At 51.5% G+C, this 19,418-nt stretch overlaps 1 protein-coding gene across 1 annotated transcript in view; it reads right to left on the bottom strand.

The window, feature by feature from the left end:
- Acsl6 (acyl-CoA synthetase long chain family member 6) overlaps positions 1-15,730 on the bottom strand; it is a 45,609-nt gene extending 29,879 nt beyond the window's left edge. Inside the window, exons 1-9 of the mRNA XM_050157671.1 lie at positions 15,659-15,730; positions 10,512-10,732; positions 7,300-7,414; positions 6,667-6,731; positions 5,625-5,726; positions 5,165-5,264; positions 4,297-4,475; positions 3,236-3,268; positions 1,591-1,642 (exon numbers count right to left, since the gene is read on the bottom strand). Of these exons, the coding sequence (XP_050013628.1) occupies positions 1,591-1,642; positions 3,236-3,268; positions 4,297-4,475; positions 5,165-5,264; positions 5,625-5,726; positions 6,667-6,731; positions 7,300-7,414; positions 10,512-10,706 (841 nt within the window). The 5' untranslated portion in view covers positions 10,707-10,732; positions 15,659-15,730. The remainder of the gene's footprint in view (positions 1-1,590; positions 1,643-3,235; positions 3,269-4,296; positions 4,476-5,164; positions 5,265-5,624; positions 5,727-6,666; positions 6,732-7,299; positions 7,415-10,511; positions 10,733-15,658) is intronic.
- Positions 15,731-19,418: the final 3,688 nt, after the last annotated feature.

The raw sequence follows: 19,418 nt of genomic DNA, 5'->3' as shown, positions 1-19,418 counted from the left end.
CCTGTCCTGGAACTAGCTCTGTAGACCAGGCTGGCCTCAAACTCACAGAGATCCGCCTGCCTCTGCCTCCTGGTATTAAAGTGCTAGGATTAAAGGTGTGTGCCATTACCGCCAGGCCAGAAAATATAGTTTTAAAAAACAATCTTTAAACCTGTTTGAGTTAAAGAATCCACCCCCATCCCATAGCTGATAAAGTCATACCCGTCAAGATCTACTGCCATGCATAATCCATTTATGTGACTGGTCCCGGGTCTCCCAAATGCTGTGTAAGCTGTTCCTTTAAAAAGTTCAGGGATCCCAGGTCACTGCCCACTGAGAACTATCGTCAGGCTGGTCAACCCTTGGTCTGGAAGTGATTGCTGGGAACTTCTTGTCCATTCAAGGTGAAGCAAGTAACTTCCTGTGATAGTTTGAATGAATGCCTCCTATAGTCTCAGGCATTTCAATGCTTGTTCCCCACCTGTGGCACTGTTTTGGCAGCTGGGGAGGCACGGCCTTGCTGGAGGAAGAATGCCCCTGGGAGTAGGCTTTGAGAGTTTAAAGACTCATGCTATCTCTAGTTTGCTTTCCCTGCTTCTTGCTTGCAGTTTGAGGTGTGAGTTTCCAGACCTCAGCATCCAGCTCCAGTCCGCCATGTCTGCCGCCTGTTGCCATGTTGTCCAACTGCACCATCATGGAGTCTAACCCTTTGGAGCCACAAGCCTCAATGAGCCCTTGCTTCTGGATGTTGCCTTGGTCATGGTGTTTTATCAGTGCCACAGGAAGTAACCAGGACATTTCCTCTGTCATCAGATGAGGAGGCAGCAATGAGAAGGGCGCTGGGAGAACGATGGAAGCGCAGGATGCTGGTCCTGGTGTTTCTCGGAGTGGATTTGCTCTCAAGCCTGCTAGCCTCACAGACTGTGCTGAGGGGCACAGTGAAAGCTGGGACAGGGCTCTGTAGACTGTAAAGTGCTAGATCTGTCCCTTCTCCAGGAAGCATTTCCAGATTATTCTTGCTGAGATACTCCTTGCTCAGCACCAGGCACAGTCATTTCTGCTCATGACTTCTTCCTGACAATCTTGCCCATGGTTGTCCTTGTACATCCCACCCCCATCTTACTTGACACCTTTAACCACCTCCTCCCAGGTGAGGACTTGGGGACAGTGACAGCAGAGGGCTTAAGTGGCTGACTTGATTCTCTATCCAGCGGTAGAGATGGTGTTTTAAGCCCATACTCCTTCCCTGGTCTCAGACACAAAGGCCAGGCAGGAGCATAAAACAGAAAGGTTAACTATTTCTCATAAAGAAAGGACTCCACGAGCAGAGGACACTCTCCAGCTTTTGATCCAGCTGCCTAGACTCCTTTGTCTCAGAGGTAGAAAGTGCTGAGTCCCCTCATTGCCTGTCTGCCTCTGCCCAGCCCTGCCTTGCCCAGCATGGCTAATGGCAGAAGCAGAAGGCAGCCAACAACAGTAACTGAGCAGGACCAGGACCAGGATGAGACTCAGTCCACACCACAGAGAGCACGAGAGACCCCCAAAGTCTCCTTCCAGGCAGCCGGGAGCAGAGACAAGCACTCACGACCGAGGGTCTGGGCCTCTGCTTACCTGTCGTGCCGCTGGTGAAGCACACAATGGAGAGGTCATCAGGACGTGGGGGCTGTGGGAATGAGAAGAGACGTGTATTGGGGAGAACCAGTGGGACCCCCTTTACCACCCAGGCCCACGCATGCACTACAGTGAGTGATGTGCTGGGCATGTTACACACTTCTGTGTGCTACCGTGGGAAAGATGGGCAGGCAAGCTCCCAAGAACGAGGAAAGAAACATAGTACGTGGACACCCGCTTGTCCCACCAACCTCATACCTGGTCCCATTTTCCCTACCCCAGCCTGAGCAGAGTACTGCATGGGGTTGGGCTGCTGAAGCCAAAGACCCTTCCTTTCTAGTAGGCGTGGCTTGCTGTTTAGCTGTTTAAAGCACCCCAAGCTCTGCATCAGGTCCTGGCTGCAGGGCCCCATGGTCCTGGGCCACTAGGAGGAGTCGACCTAGACCGTGTGCACGCAGGGAACAGCTTTCTAAAGAGGTAGCCTGTGAAGTGATGGGTAAAAGCGAGGGGGCTTCGGGGAGAGGACCTGTCTGGGCACAGAAGCCGTGGTGCTGGACACGGGGCATGCTGAAGACTCATGCAGCACTTCTTGGAGGCAGAGTCTGGCACAACAGAGATGTAAAAGGACCCAGGATTACACATGGAGGGCTCTAGGAAGTAGAGCTATGACCTGCTCTGGCCTGGATGTGAGAAAGCTCATCAGAGGTGGCAAGGGAGTGGGAAAGACTGAGCAGGGGGAGGCCTAGAAACCAGAGGCCTTGTGAGAAACCTGAGCTTCTCCCTTCAATGCCCAGTTCAGAAGGCAGAGATGGTCATTACTACCTGACCTTTGGCGGGACCACATAGGATGGCACTCAGAAAAGTTCAAAGAATAAAAATGAACAAAGAAAAATCCAGAGTGGTGGCTCATGCTTGTTATCTCAGAGCTTGGAGGCAGAGACTGTGAAACTGATGGGGTTTCCTGGCTGGCCAGCCTTGCCCACTTGGCAAGGTCCAGGCCTGTTGAGAGGCCCTGTCTTAAAGAATAGTGCCTGAGGAAAATTAGTTGAGGCTGATGTTGGGCCTCCAATACCCTCACATGCACCTGCATAAACACCTGTATACATATAAACATGAATATGCACACACACATGCACAAACACATGCACACACGCAGGCACACAACACTCATGCACACACACGCACACACACAAGCACACACACATGCACACACACAAAGCACACACACACACACAAGCATACACACACGCACACACACAGATGATGCCAACGGCTCCTGGACCCATGAGGTCACTTCTAGCTCTTGAATGCTTCTATCCATCTTATGCTCTGTGGGCTTCATAACATTCAAGGGAGATAAAGGAAAACAAGACCTCCCTATGAAAATGTTACAAGAGCGCCAAGGGTGGCAAGGACTGGATGTCCTTTTGTCTCTCTCCCGACATCTGACTCCTGCCCTCAGTCCTCTCCTGGGCTCTCAGCCCGCAGCAGTGCTGGGCAGCGGGTTAAGCACTGCTAGGCTGCTCATTGACACGGAGGCAGGTACTCCTCGGCCTCTCTCCCCAGCCCTGTTCAGCGAGGGCTCCAAGAGAACTGGTCTTACTCATTATCTTGCTCACCAATGCCTGCTGGGAGATTAGCTTACCACGGGGGCATGGAGATTCTCTTGGCCACAGTCCTGAAAAAAGAAAATACTATTTTTAAAATGTTCAAAAGTGATTATAAAATTCAAAAAGTCAAGATCACTTACCACAGTAGGCCTTGCTCTTACGCCAAGCCCAGAGCTTAGGATCCCTGCCTGGACATGGACTGCGGTGACAAAGGCCACTTTAGCGGTCCCTCCTCAGACATATTCTAGCCTGAGGCTCCTGGGGAAAAGGGAGGATGCTGAGGGGTTGCAGGCCTGCCCCATATGCTACAGACAAAGAGTCTGTTACTCAGGAGAAGCCAGGCGCCATACACGTATCACTTAGCTTTGGACGTATTGGGGAACGTACACAAGAGAATGGCTGCATGACCGAGGTTTCTAGATGATCAGTCAGTGCTGGGGGTGGGGCAGTGAGGAGGTAAGGAGAGGGGCTGCCAGTGCAGGTGTGGCTAATGTCACAAAGGCTTACAAGTGCACAGGGTCATGGAGGCAGGGAAGGACAGACAGAAGCATGAGGACATCTGGGAGGTTTTGAGGGTGTGCCTCTCTTACAGCATGGTAGAGGTCAATAGTTACTGAGCAAACCTGAGGTCCAGGAGGCCAGGAGGCCTTGCATCAGTCTATTAACCCATTCATTGCCACCACGCTGATGCCCCTGGGGTGGCCATGTACAGAAAATTAATTCTGTGGACTGCTGAGTGGGTCTGGTTCCTATTGACAAGAACCTTCCCAGGTTCCTGGACCACAAGTTTACACCTTCTACAAGTGAGAAAGCTCTAGAGGCCATGTGAGTGCCCCTCCAGCTGGAGCCATCATCCAGTTCTTGGTGCCTGGGGCCACTGGTTGGGCCCATCTCAGAGTCAATCTAGAGGGTGTCTATAAACACTGATTCCGGGTCTCCCTCCCCTAGTCCTTGCAAAGTCTGCCTTGTCGTGCCACTGATGCACCTGAAGGGCCCAAAACAGACACCATAAGGCATGAGAGGGGTGGGTGGCCAATGCTGTGATTGGCAGCCAGCCAGCTCTAACCCAGCAAACATCCTAGATGCGGATTCTCACCTCTATGGCCTGCATAGATTTGATGTCCACCCCACACTTCTGCCCTCTCTCTTTCAGGGCATCCTCAAATGGCTCCATGAGGATGATCAGCTTGAGCCCCGGAGTCTCCTTCTTCTCCACATGCTCCAGCAGAAGTATAGCCTTCTGAGGTTTATCCACGATCACCGTGCAGATGTCCGCTGCAGAGGCCAAAGGGGAGAGTCAGGCTGAGCAGGTGCAGGCTGGGACTGAGGAGGCCGCGACAGGCCACTATACCAGCTTGTGTGTAAATGAATGTGTACAATAGGCCGTGAGGGTCGTGTATCATGTGTACCATTAGTGCTAGGAGTCAAGGGAAAAGGCTTTTAGGCAAAAGCATTCTGCAGCAGATAGGTCAGTTTTCCTCCAGACAGTCCCCCCATGAGTCCAGGTCTGTCTGGGATATTTACCACCATGGCAAGGATGACACCAAGCTGTAGTAACATTACATGGGCACAGTCTCTTAGAAGGTCTGTCATGGCACCACAGACCTATGGACGGAGGCTTCAGGACAGTTTAGATCAGGAGAACAAGTCAGAGGCCATCATGTAAGCCCCCTAGTGTTTTATTTTGTTTTGTTTTTGGATTGTGAGACAGAGTCTCACATAGTCCAGGCTGGTCCCCAACTGGCTATGCAACGGAGGATGGCTTTGAACTTCTGACCCTCCTCCTCCAGCTTTCCAAGTGCTGAGATCTCAGACGTTTTCCATCGTGTCTGGCTAAGACCTTAGTGTTTCCTGAGAACTGAGGTAAAATGCCTTTTATGAATGCCTAACAATCATTACGACTTAAGAGGCTGGAGGATGAGGGCTACTTGCTTATTCAGGAAGGAATAGGAGTGGGGGCTCACCTGTATTGATGATGTAGCGAATAGCCCCTGGACCCAGTGTGTCATAGAGGGGGACCACCACCATGGAATATGTGTAGCAGGCCAGCTCTGCAATGATCCACTATAGAAATGCAAAGTTCGGGTTGGGGGAAAGAGATAAGTCCAGTAAGTCAGTGTGTGCTGAGGCTAGCCCAAAGACCTCTAGACCATGCTTGCTATGCTAGTGTGAAACCTCCAGATTTCATGTCCAAACAGCCCAAGTCCACTGCCTGACCCTGCCTAGGCCTCTTTATCATGACTTTTCCTCCCCGGTGGCTCCAAGTACAATGTGGATGGGGCCTGGGAGCTGGGGATGCAGGTGATAGTGCCATGGCCCTAGGTCTCCATTCTTTGTCAGACCGCAGGCCCTACCAAGAGTGGAAACAGGATTTCTGTTCCCTAGTCTACTGATGCCTCTGAAAGCAGTCGGACCGACGCTCACCTCTGGCCGATTCTGTGCGAAAACACCAATGAACTGCTCCGTGCCCACTTTACAGTCATGCTGGAGAAGTCCTGACCCCAGAAATTCAGCTCTGTTGGCCACCTGCACACAGATGGGTGTGGGTGGGGTCGGGATGGAGAAATGAGGAGGTTTCAATGGGGCTTGTCCACACAGCTTTCCCACGTCTGTCTGAGCTTCTGGGCTCCCCACCCAGGCATGCAGAAAGCCTCTAGAGGCTAAGGAGAGGAATTAGGTGGGAACGCTGGGGGGAAACAGTAAAAAGTGTGGGAGGGGTTCACGAAGCCCACCTATCCCCTGGGGATGCCCAACGTCAATGGCTGGGGATGGGGTGGGGTCATATTCTTCAGTGGTGTAGACACTGATAAGTTGCTCCTGTTCTATAACTAACCCCCTACTCGTTCCCATGTAAGCAAGCCTACTGAAACTCAGTGGGTTACAAAAACCAGACAGACAGGAGGGTAGGAGTGGGGCTTATCAGGAAGGAGTTCAAGGAAGGGGTGATGGGAGGCAAAAGAAACTCAGATACATTATATACATCCTGACACCATCAAAGAATTTAAAATAACTGTGAGGATAAAAGAACAAGGCTCTTGCAGACATTATGTATCAGGCTTCAAATGGACACAATTTTTAGTGGAATAGACTTCTCCAAAGATTTTGAATAAGAAGACTTTAATATCACATACGTATTTGTAGATTTTATTTTGTTTATTTTACCTTTATGGCTTCATTTAATTTTTTTTACCACACTCAAAAGATTTCCTTTTACCACAGATAACACCTGAACTGACTGCCACTATGTATGCTTTCTAAACAGTTTTCTCATACCTGTTCAGAGAAACCAGACACTGAATTCACACTGTTCTATCTTCATATTATATTCTATAATATATATAGAATGTAAAGACTAATTTTAAGAAATGTGGCTCCTGGGACCTGCTGGCTACACCTAGGCTTCCCCTAACCCAACAGGGTACCATGCTTGCAGGGCTGGACAGGTGGGGCCTGTGTTCTCACTCACCTCCTGATAGGAAAGCCACTGGTAAGGCTGCTTTGGCTTCCGGAAGCCAAGACAGGGCCCATTCCCTGCAGAGAGACAAGTGGGCCTTGCGTCAGGGGGAGAACAGGTGGACTCAGCTGCCCCCATCCAGCAAGCGCAGGGTGGGAATCCCATGCTGTGGGAGTCTCTGGGTCCAGGAGACTTCCCTCGAGCAGTTTGTCTCACCTGCTTGTGGCCCAAGAAGATCGTGAGAATGCAAGAACAGCTTTTCCCTGGGGATCTGGGGGGCTGTGGGTGGGATAGCATGGTAGCCAGCTCCTACTGTGATTTATGTGATAGTTCCAATGGGAAAAGAGTAAGAGGGCACTTACTCTTGGGGAGGCCAGTGGGGGGAGGGAACAGGATAGCCTTCTATGACCGTCTCCCTTTGACTCATACCCTGGGACTATTGAGGCATCTCAGGGGTGCAGGTTTCAAGCCTTGGTTGACAGTATTACAGTAGGCTCCCAGGGGCTGCCCATAGGGGTGTACAGAGTAGTCAGCTGCCTCTCTAAGTGGTGGAGAGACTCTCTGCTGACCTGGGCATTACTGTGTCCCTAGTACCATGCTAGAAGCTTGTTCAATGCCTGATACAAGTCTCCAAACACTCCTCACCTGAGATACTAAGCCCACGGCGGAACACCTGGTACATGGTCCGGGCATCGTCATAGTAGTGGGTGAGCAGCTGCGTGCTCCCTCCAATCACAGATCGCCGGGCTCCACCACTGTCCTAGAAGTCAGACACACCAGATAAGTTGAGGTGAGCAGGGACATCAGGGATAGGCCCTGGTGTGAACACAGCTTGGATGCATTCCTGGTTCAAATAGTTGAGGCTTGAAAGTGCTCATATTCGTGGCCTGTTCAAGCAGAGAGCATACACACCCAGTCTGTACGCATATACGTACAATATAACTAGTTACTACATACAGGCCCAGTTTAACAGAGTCTCACATATATACACTCCTAAAGAAGCACACAGCCTTTGTATACCAGATTAGTGTACACAGAATGTCCACAATTATCAGGAACTCTTAAGATGTGGTTCCATAACAGAATGGAGTCTGTTATCACTTAGATATAGGATCAACCTGCCAAGGTACCCTGCGCCCAGCAGCCATTGCTATACCCTAGGTCAGCTGTGTATAGCCTTGAGCTAAGAAGGTTGGCATCCATCGTTAGCATGCTAGCACGGATTCCTGAGGATAGTGCTCTAAGGTACTTTCCCAGGACTGAAGCCTAAGAGTGTGTGAAAGGACACACCAGGCAGCAAGATCCTGGGTCCTCAGCCATGCTGATCCAGAGAGGGACAAAGCAAAGGCCCTCTGTGATGGGGCCAGGGACAAGAGTTAGGTGTCGGTGCCTTCCTCCTCCCCAGGGCTCCCAAGCCCCGAGTTCTTCTGTGCCACAGCTCTGCCTGATCGCTCAGTGCTATTTGGGTTATCCTGAGATGGCCCAGAGCCGGCCAGTTCTTGGAACACTGAGAAAAAATTAGCGTCACAGAACAAACAGCCAAATGCAAAAACACAGGCAGCTCTCAGCTGTTTGGAGTGGAAAGTTCTTCTTGGCCAGTATTGCCTGGGAAAGACTGACCTGGGAAGTTAGGGGTACGTGCAATCAGACCCACTTTATACCTGGGCATCAGATGTGACACTGCAAGAGACTGTGCCAGGGACTGGGGGAGGGGGCGGTGCTTGTGTGTTGGGCAGGGACACCTGGCTGGAGTTTAATGGATGCAGAGAGGGGTTGGCCAGGCAGAATGTACAGCAGGCGGTAGCAAGCACACACTTACGACACAGGAGCACAGGGTGCTGAGGAACTGTGGGTAATCTGTGGGACTCTAGATGGATTAAGGTGAGAGCAGTCTAGAGAGGGCCGCAAACCCAGGCATGGGGGATAGACTTTGGGCGAGGGCATTAGCCAACCAGAGACGGGTTTTAAGGCGGGGAAGTAAAATGGTCTGAATTTTGTGTGTTCCAAGAAGTACCAGAGTGCTTGCCTCTCTTACCTCATTTCTTGCCCCTGTCACCACTCATATGTTCCTGATGGGCAGGGACAGAGAACCCTTCTCTGAAAGGGTGGCGCCCTGCCCTTTCAGTGGGATCTGCACGGTCACCTGTGCTATAGGTTTGCAGACTGAACTGCCATCATCCCCCCCACCATGCTGAGCCCCACCAGGTCACTATCACCCAACCCAGGAGCCCTGAGCTGCCTCCTCCTCCCTGCTCTGCAGCCACCACCCTTCTACAGCACAAACAAGCTGCATCTCTCTACTGAAAGTCCCCAAGAATTCCACTATGTTCAGCTACTCTTGACAGTTTCTCTGCACCACCCCATCAGCTCGCTGGCCCTCTTTTGAGTACCCAGTTTACAAAGGAGGACTCAGTGACATGCTGGGTCCCAACCAAGAACTACATAGCTTAGGAAGGCACTGCCAGGCCTCCTGCCTAGGATTTCTGTTCTCCCTTCTCATCACCATCCTGCGGGCCTTTTCCAGACCATCTCCAGCTGCTCAGCACCAAACACAAACCACCACCTCCCAATGCCACACTCTTTCAAGCATACCTGGGCTTTCGCACACATCAGTCCTTCCACTAGGAAGATAGCCCGAGAATCCAGATCCCTGTTAGACAAGGATCCGTGCCCTTCCCAGCTGGTGAAACATTGCCAGGCTGGTGGTCACTGACATGTATGATCAAGTGAGGTTCACAAGCATGTGTAGCATGAGCTCATTTAAAACTGGGGATTTGGGTGTGGTGATGCACACCTGTAATCCTAGCACTGGGGGAAGCAGAGGCAGGAGGATTAGGGGTTTGAGGCCAGTCCAGGTTACATGAGACCATGTCTAGAGAAAAGCAAGCAAGCAACAAACCAACCACAAAAGCTAGGAGTGGGGATCTCTCTCCGTTTGCTCCTGGCTGGGACAGAACTGTTCACAGAACCAAAAGTTCAGCAGCAGGAAGCAGAAGTTTCTCAGCATGTGGCCTTTCATTTCTTATGAATTATATGAGCATACTATTCATGGGAATGCACACCAAAGGTTAGAACACAGGCAGAATTAAAAGAAAAATCAATCAAACAAACAAAAACCAACAAAGAGGGCTGGAGAGATGGCTCAGTGGCTGCTCTTCCAAAGGACCTGGATTCAATTCCCAGTTCCCACACGGCAGCTCACAACTGTTTGTAACAACAGTTCCAGGGGATCTGGTGCCCTCACACAGACATGCATGCAGGCAAAACACCAATGCATATAAAAATAAATAAATCTTTAAAAAATAAAAAAAACAAAATCCATAAGTTTGGAGAAGCATATCTCATCAGTCCCTTGTCGGCAAGTCAGTGAATCTTCTTCCTTGCCGCTAGCCTCCTGTGAGCCTAGGTTCTGTGATGAGGCACGGTCCTGGGATGCGCTCAGCTCTGTTTCCTGTCAGCCAGGACTGGAGCCAGGAACTTGAAGTAAATTTACCCCACAGTCTCTGAGGACCGCTTAGCCCAGTGGTTGACCAGGCTCTGCCTATGGTCCATACAATTAATGGAACAGAGGGAAATGCTTAAGTATTAAACTGATGGGAAGAGGAAAATAAAGAAGGCCAAGATAAAAAGGACTCAAAGTGCTAGATGAGTCTAGTCGTGCCAGCACCTCTTTTGATGTTGTGGGGGTTTGAGGACCACCTTGCTGGAGACCTTGCCCAAGGCTGCTGCAGAGCATGCTGGCTGGTTACCAGGGAACACTAGTAGTCTTTGGGCCACTTGGGGTCAAACGAGTTCCAGGTTTGGCTTCTACCATCTAGAGCTACTTTGAATGATGGGCCAGTTCCCGCTCTGCTCACCTCCACTTCTTCGGACTGCATCAGGAGGTTACATGGCGGTTGCAAGGCTTTTGGCCGGTGAGCGAGCCAGTAGGCGAGGATGGCAGCCAGCGCACCCATACTCACGAGGGTGGTGGCTGAGAGGCTGCGGAAAAACTGGCCCAAGTCCCCTAGCTCGGGCAGCCGCAGGATCCTCAGGATCTCCTGGGTCTGCATCTTCTCCAGAAGTGAGAGGACAATCTCTGTAGGAAATAAGAGACAGGTGAAGGAAGGCAGGCTGTGGAGGGGTCCTAGTAGATGGGTCTGGCCCTGGGGTAGTCAGATACGCAGTCTCCTAATGTAACCCAGATCAGCCCAGAACAGCCCAGAAGCTGGACACCTGCAGACGCTTTTTCATTGAGAGACTAGAGCCCTCCGTACTTATATCTAACGGCCTGGCATCTGGCCAGTTTTCTTGGGAACCACATGCCTAGGCCTGGGGCCATGACTAACAGCTGTTTCCACATCCTCCAGGGGCCAGTATGCATTGGCAGTTCTGGGCATGGAGTGTCTCAGGCCTCAGGGTCTTTTGTTACCCTGGCCACAGATCTTTGCTTATGTTTGCTCCTAGGAGATGGAGAAGATGGGCAGACCTCAGAAGCACTCATCACCATGTAGAAGATGAGAGGGGCAGAGGGATGCAGGCTCTACCTGATCCACCTCCGAGCTCTCAGCCCCAGGCTTTGCTTCTGAGGGGGAGAGAGAAGGGGACGTTGGCAGAGCCCATGGACTAGTTCAGATAGATACCTCCAGGCTTCATGACTGGAAGACAGTGACCTATATGACTATATGACTCTGCATCACCAAACACAGGATACCAAGAGGCAGAGTGGTTCCATCCTTGACTGGATACAGTTAATGGAGGAGAAATGTTTAAGTATGAAACTGATGGGAAGAAAGACATAAACAAGGCTGAGAAGGAAAGACTGAAGTGCTAGCTGGGACTAGTGGTCCAGCACCTCCTCTGATGCTGCAGGTGGTGGTTAGGGTGCACCTCCACCCTCTGCAGTTCAAGGGAACACAGCAAGCCTCTCAGGAAGACACAGAAGATGTCCTGAAGATGCAAGAATGGCATCTCCCAGAGAGCTCATGTGTCCTCCTGTTAGCTGTTGGGTAATGGCACATTGGCAGAGCAGGTGCAGGTTGCTGGGTTCTGCACCTTGCTCAGGACTGACAGGGGACAGAGGAATTGTTCGGGTTTCAGGTGCTGCTATCCACACTGGGACCCCTTAGCATCACTACCCAGTAAGACCTGGAGCTAGAAACTCCTGGGATATGCATAGGCCTGCCATCCCAGTGATCACAGGACAGGCTCTGGACCACCCCACAGCGTCCTCAGGCCCTTGACATCATGGAGGCAGTGGGTATGGTTTCTCTTCTTGGGACACAAAAATGAATGTCAACAGTGGTGACTCCGGAGGCAAGGGATAGGAGCCAACAATTGTTTGACCTTTGAGAGAGGAGGAGGAAGGAGCTTAAATTCCAGTAAATAGTATTTGTGTTAAAGTATAGCATGGCATGAGGTTAGTAATAGGCAAAAAGTCACTGTAGACAGAGGAAAGGAAGCTTTTCAGTTCAAGTTTCTAGTTCATCTATAAACTACACATGGTTAAGCATACCCAACCTTTTTGAACCTCTACTTCCCCATCTTTGAAATGGGCACAGCACCATTGGGCATGGCATAGTCACAGACCTATAGACAGATGTGCCTGTCAGATGGAGGTGGCTCAGCCTTGGAAAGAGAGGCAGAGACAGGTCTGACGCAGGTGGCCCAAACAGAGGCAGTTTTGCCCAGGCTCTGTGCTTCCACGGAGCATACTTTTGTAGATAGAATGCAGGCTCTCTGAGTGAAAGGGACACTCACCAATCTCCAGGTATGGGCGTTCCTAGGGAGCTGTGAAAGTGGACCCCTAGTTGGGCAAGGGCATCGTCCCGGATCTGTGGAGCCTGAAGCCCAAACTCATCGGCAATCATTTTGGTGTTTAAATGTATGTGAGTGCTTTGCCTACATGGATATCTATACACCATGTACTTGCCCAGTGCCCATGCAGGTCAGAAGAGAGCATCAGATCTCTCTGACACTAGAGTAATAGGCAGTTGTGAGCCACCATGTAGGTGCTAGAAATTGAGTCTGGGCCTCCAGCACAGCAGAGACTGTTCTTAATTGTGGGGCCACCTCTCCAGCTCCCACCAGCAGACTTAAGTGAGACCAATGATGAAGACATTCCAGAGGAAGCTCTCTCTCTCTCTCTCTCTCTCTCTCTCTCTCTCTCTCTCTCTCTCACACACACACACACACACACACACACACTGCCGTGTTCTTGTCATCAGAGTGGAGGCACAGCAGCTATGAACCACAGTGCCTTCACCAAGCAAAGTCTCTCTAGGGAGGGAGGGCTCTGGGCAGATGGCCAGCTGGCCTTCTCTTCTCAGGACATCCACTTACCTAAAGTGTAGATGGGAAGACTCATCAGACCTACCAGATGAGTGACTCACTACTAGACGCCTCCACCAGCTCTTGGGGTGGGCACTGAGCCGAGGACTGTTTCCTTTAGAGAAATGGACTGACTCCATGGGCCCCTAGCCAGCCCTCAAGGACTCCACTGTATGTCTTAAAACACTATAAAAAAGGCTGAAAGAATATCTTGAGACCACCAATCCCTGGCTCTTGGCAGTTGCTCACAGACAGACCTCAGACTGTAGCATAAACTAGGCATTTGGGAGAGGGGACAGAGGACATGAATGGCCAGGTCACCCATTCACCCTCCCACCCATGTACCCCGCAGCCTCCACATGGCCTCTGTTCTCAGAGTTGCAGGGCAGACATGAGGGAGTGGGCAGTGTTGTACAGTATGGCCTAGGCTATGATCAGACACAAGAAGGCAGAGGAGGTGCCTGACTCAGCTATGACAAGGCAGAGCTGGCTGCTGGCAGGAAGTAGCACAGTTGTGGAGGCTGAAGGGTGGAGAGAAAAGGGTGTCCCAGGCAGAGAGAAGCTGGAGCGTGCCTGGGACGCGTGGGGGAACCTAGTACTCTATTCGGTAATCCAGCCTTTGAGCCCCTGAACCCTGTACAAAGGTCACTATCACAAGCCTGTGAGGACAGCCTCTGAGCTTCAGGAGGGGACTTGTCTAGACCTCCTAAACTTCTGATTCCTAGAAAACCTGTCCTCTACAGCACACAGTTTGGTCCTCACTGTGGGCCCTACACTTACTGTAAGGAAGGGGAACACAAGACTATTTCTGCAAGTCAGGGACACAGTGTGCACCCCCTTGTCTGATGTGGCCACCCCACTCCTGCCAATACAGACTCATTCCCACAAGTCTCCTCTCCTTTGGAGTACTGTTGAACACCTAGAAAAATCCAGCTCTAGTGGTGGGAACATGAAGAGCCACCAGAATCTGAACATGGAATCAGTCTGTAGGTCCAGTCATACGCCCTTCATCTTACACACACCACAAGTCTCCTCCCATCTGGTGCAGTGAAGGGCGTTAGCTGAAGGACAGCCCACAGCTCCTCAGGTGGCTGTTCACCTAAGGAGCCCACTACAGCAGCCCACAGCTCCTTTGACCCCAAGTCTGGCCTGCACCCCTCCTTGGCAACGAGCATGTTTCATTTCTCCAGCTTTACCTTCTCAGTCAGAGGTGCTCACTTTCACTCTGAGGCTCCCTTCAGGGCTGGGAGACACTGCAGGGCAGGGCTGTGAGTCCAGGTCCTCTGAGGACACTGACTTCAGAGCCAGTGTGCGCCACCAAGCCCTTGGCATGTGGGAGGGGAGAGCAGAGACTAGTTCTGGGAGGCTTGTCGTCTCTGGTTATTTTACACGGCCTTGGCCTTCTCTGACCTCCTCTTACCTGGGGTGGTCCCTGAGGTCCAAGCCCAGCTGCCTCTTCCCATGCCCCAGGAGGCTTTTCTGGCTGCAGCAGCTATGGGGGGTGGGGGTTTACAGACAACACCCCAGGGACCATTGGTGCTGCTGTTGCCAAGCAAGCTGCTGTGGGTGTTTATAACTGAGGACCCAACCCTCAGCAGAAACTCGCTTTGTCCCAAGCTTTTCCCTCCAACACAGATCCTTTTGGAATACCTAGTGGTGGCTCATGCTGGAGACCCTGAGACTTCCCCCAACCAGCTCACCCTGGAGAGTGGGTGGCACAAGCCTACCTTCCTTGTGAAAAAAGGGTGGGAGAGGACGGAACAAAGGGAGCCATGACGGGATACACATCGACTCCAAGGTGATAAAGTAGAAAGCTCAGAGCACAGACCCTGAAGAAATGGCCCTGGGAGAGTCAGCTCTGAGAGACCCCTCTGCTGTTGCAGCCTCCCACCCCGGCACTCCGCGCCTTCCTAGGCTACCTTGATGCTTCAGTGTGGAACCACTACCCCTGTCAGGCTCCCAAACCTCTCCATTCCCCCATCCCAGAGCCCCAGGCCAATCACTACCCAAAGCAGCCCAGATTCCCAGGCTAGCCTCTTCAGCCATCTCTTTTCTCTAACCTGTGCAGACACTTACACTGAAGTCAACTTCCTGCCACACAGATGTGGCTCTGTCATGCCACTGTTCAAAAACTTCATCTGGTTCCCTACTGTCTCAGGACCCAAAGTCCAACCGCAGCAAGTTGGCCCTAAAGATGTCCACATTTCTCTGAATCTTCTCTTGAATTTCCTTAGAATCACCCTTACTTTTTCTCAGCATCAGTACAGCCTGGTCCAGTGGGATCCTGGACCTTTGCAAACCTCTGCGGCCTTTAGTAATAAACGGCAACCTGAACCAAGCCATCAAATCACCAAAGAACCACCTCACCTCCTATTGTAGAGCTCAAATGGTGACCTCGCCAGGCCCCAGGGTGCAGCCCTCTAGTCAACAAGCTGGGGACAGAGTCAGAAGGTGGATTCCAGTGCTGGACTGACCAGACTCAAATCCTGACTTAGATTCTTGATGTGGCTATGAGCAAGTCACCAAACCCCTCAGGGTCTCTTCCCACATAAGGCCATGGGCAGGGAGTAGGTGCCAGGCACATGGTAAAGGAAGTACTCGGTGGAGAGCAGCTAACTGGATCCGTTTCTTTATGACTTTGCCAGCCAACGGGGCTCAAACACAACTTGCAAAAGACGCTACATTCACACCCTACCTTTCCAGCAGGCTCCGGGCACTGAGCAGGTGTTGTGCTGGTCCTGCTAGAACCAGCCTCCCTTTCTAAGGCCTGTGGAGCCCAGGGAAAGAGGTTACCACATCTTGATCAAAGTACAAAAGTTGCGAAGGCCCTGCCCCTGGGGACAGCTGATGGCAACAGCCGCTTGCCCTAAGAAGCTGGGCGGTAGCAGAGGCATTAACTGTGGGAACAGTGGCTCCCTGGCGGCTGTGGGTGCAGAGCAGCTCTGTGAGGAGCTGTTGGCCCCTCAAGGCCCCCACTGGCCCCCCTTCATCTGCACATGGGGCGGTGCTAGCTCAGGCCAGCTCAAAGCCAAGCAACTCTGCCTTAACCCTCGCTCTGCCAGTTTGCCAGGGCCTCAGCCCATGCCCTTCCACCTTCCCTGACCCCACATTGTCTTCAGTCTGGGAGGGGAGTTGGTTGTGAGTTCTCAGAGGACAAAGCCTTCTTACATACACACGCATACACACACTCACACACACACACACACACGTATGAATACAGACACACCTGGGACATCTATTGGGGGTCAGGGAAATTGGCCTCAACATCCAATCTGCTGAATTTCACTTCTTTAGTGGGTCTTCTACTTTACTTTTTTTTAAAAAAATTACATTTCTCAGTGTGTGTGCGTGCGCGCATGCAAGCATGTTTACAAGAGTCCCACAGTATGCAATTTGCCCTCCTATAGTAATTCTTGGGAAAGCTTAAGGGGCGGGAAATCAAGTGGCCATAACCAGAGTTCTGGTGGGTGGAAAGTGCAGGTGGCAGGGGCATGAAGCTGAGGGAGCAGGTCTGCTCCAGGAAGAGGGACCCAGTTGCCAGGGCAAGAAAAGCTCCCGTCTCACCAGCACATCTGACTAACCCCAAACTACAGTGCCAGGCAGCAGAGTCTGTGAGGCCTAGCAACTCTCCAGTCTACACAGGGATTCAAGCTCAAGTCTGTATGACAGAGGGGCTTCACTCCATGTTCCTCTTGGGTTTTAATTAGATTTATGGAGCCATAGATGACCGAGCCAAGGCCCTTCCCAACTCTGGCACTAGCAGGAGAGGCAGCTCCTGTGTCCCTTGTGAGATAGGGTTGCTGTGTTACCAATAGCTCACTCCCGAGCTCTCTGGGGAGCCTGATTATAGCTCTCTCCTAAGGGTGATTAAAGCACCTTACATGAAAGGTCCAACTGAGGTTTACTGTGGCGGGCTACTTCCCTGGCTACCCCAACTCACCGTGACCGTGCCTCCATCGCCTGCCTTCACCAGCCTTCACGGCCATCCTCAAGACAGCATCTTTCAAAATTTTCACTCAGCCCAAACCCCTGCCAGAGACCATGATTGTAGACTTGTATGATCAGACCGGGAAGCTAGGCTCAGACTGCACTTCCAGAGACTCAGAAACAGAAGCAGCCTTGAGATCAGCATAGCAAACAGAAACACAGTGTCTTTTTACAGGCGCCTAGATAAGCCTTGCCCTCACTGTAAGTCAGGTTCAGTGAAATCCCAGGCCAGAGGGATAGAAACAGTAAAGGCGGTGGCCCCTTTGGAGATATCTACAGGGCAGAATAAACAGATGGCTGTGATGGACTAAGGGTTTGTGGACAAACTGAAGCTCCAATAGCCCTTCTTCCACATTGCACTCTGGGACAGTAGGCAGAAGTCCAGGGATACTGGTAAGGGCCATGATCACCATGCAGGCAGAGGGACACTCCTGGCCAGATCTCATTGTGTAGGAAGGCAAGTCCTTGGCAGCACCATGATCCTTTCCCTTTCAGATAAGTCCACAGTAGGACTGCTAACGCCTGGGTCTCGGGGCCAGGGATCCATTCCTCTGCTAGCCAAGACTGGGGACGCACCATAAGTGCTGCAAGTTCAAGCTCAGTGAAGGACACATCTGGTCTCCTGGCAGAAACACATGCTCAAGAGTACAACTGCAGATGGTCAAGGCACAGATGGGACAGCCTTCTCTAGCTAGGACCATGCTCCTTGAGGTAGAATGGGTCCTGGCGAGACACACTTGGCGTTACTAAGGCGGAAGGGAGAAACTAAAGAGGGGCCTGCTTGCCTGCTTGTCATTTAAGGACACTGCTGTTCTCTTGGGGACACCTGCTCAGAAAGAAATGCCAGACACATGTCCTTAAGAGAAGGTTGGGGCTGCGGGCTGGGGCACAGAGGACAGCTGGGCTAAGGTGGAGTGACACGATGGATTGGTTTGTCACAGGAAGAGCCTGTAAGGTGTTGGCACCTGACAAGATCCCTCAGTGCAGGGAAGGAGGCAAAAACTGGCTGTACAAAGGACCAGAACACGAAGCTGAGGCTGGCTATTTACTGCAGAACATAAGAGATCACAGCTGGTGCTGTATGCCTCATGCCTTCCAAGACACAGCTTGTGGGTCATCTGACCACCGTCCAGGACCCTGAGGCCTGGGGATTACAAAAGTGTCCCAGGCAAATTGTGTCTCTCTGTCTTTGCCATGAGTGCTGCTCCTGTAGTCTGGAACCCATATTGTTCCTTTACCCACAATTCCACATACGTGTGTGTGTGTGTGTGTGTGTGTGTGTGTGTGTACACCTTACACATTAAGCAATGACTCAGTCTTTCCTCAGGCTCAAGGTTTTTCTGACAAAGATAAATTGCTATACTTTCTAGCTCTCATGGGAATAAATAAAAGGAAATTTTCTCCATTGCAGCAGAAGGCAATGCTGATCAATGGAAGTCGGCTCCCTTCTGCATCAGCACGCTGGAGCTCAGGGCTGGTTAACACTTGCAGTCCTGGCCCCGTAGCAATGAAGGCCCACAGGGTTAACTTGGAACTCCAGCTCTGGGTCCTTGGCTGAGCCAGGGACTGGGAACTCAGGCTTCCTTTTCAAGGGCAGGATGAATGGGGGAATATGCAAATAGCCACCCTGCCTTCCAAGCTGCAGGGGAGGGCCTGTTGCTGGCTGGCCAGCTTCACTCCTCTCTGGGCCCTTCACATGAAAGGGTTTGCACTCCTGCGGCTGGCTCCTGCAGCCAGGTCAGACTGGGGGCTGTTCTCACCAGAAAACAAAAATCTCTTTCAGACCCAGGCAAAGTGAGGCCCCAGCCGGCCCAGGGAATGTTGCTGGAGGCTGTTCCATGCTGACCTACTGAGGGTACCCATCCCTGAATCCTGACTTCCCCATTAAAAAAAAAAAGTTCAGCATCTTTGGAAAGGGCACTAGAAACTTCTGTGGCCACTGAGGAAAGAAAGCATGAGGGTGAGTGAGGGTCAGGACAGCAGAGAGGATCACCCCTTCTGAAGTTCTGTTGATTCTTTGCCTTTTATAAAAACAAGGGTTTCTGTTGGTTTGGTTGGTTGGGTTGGTTTGGTGCTTTTGTTTTTGTTTTTTATGTAAGGAGACCTGGACAACTCCTGTGGTGTTCATGGTGAATGTCGAGGGAGGAACAGAAGGCCACGCATATCCCCCACCTGGTGCCCTTGCTGCTTCTCCTGAGGCAGGGTAGAAAGGCAGGGAAGTTTTGGGGGACATGAGGAGAGGTAGGAACCTCCTGACTCTGGATATAGTCGGAAACAACAACATAAGCGTGATTTCCAACACCACCAGCAACTGCTTAAGACTCCTTTCTTTCCCTGCTGTAAACCTCTCATTTTCTAGGAATTTCACCAGAAACTCCATTTACATGGAAAGGACATGTATTAAAGCCCTTGTGCACCCCCGGCGGTGCCTGGTTTCAGCTGATCAGAGTGTAACTTCCTCTAGGACA

The sequence above is a fragment of the Alexandromys fortis genome, unplaced genomic scaffold (genome assembly GCF_014885135.2).
Source record: "Alexandromys fortis isolate MF-2015 unplaced genomic scaffold, M_Fortis_MF-2015_v1.1 scaffold_103, whole genome shotgun sequence".
Taxonomy (NCBI): Eukaryota; Metazoa; Chordata; class Mammalia; order Rodentia; family Cricetidae; genus Alexandromys; species Alexandromys fortis.
This window is presented reverse-complemented; position numbering and strand designations above follow the sequence as displayed.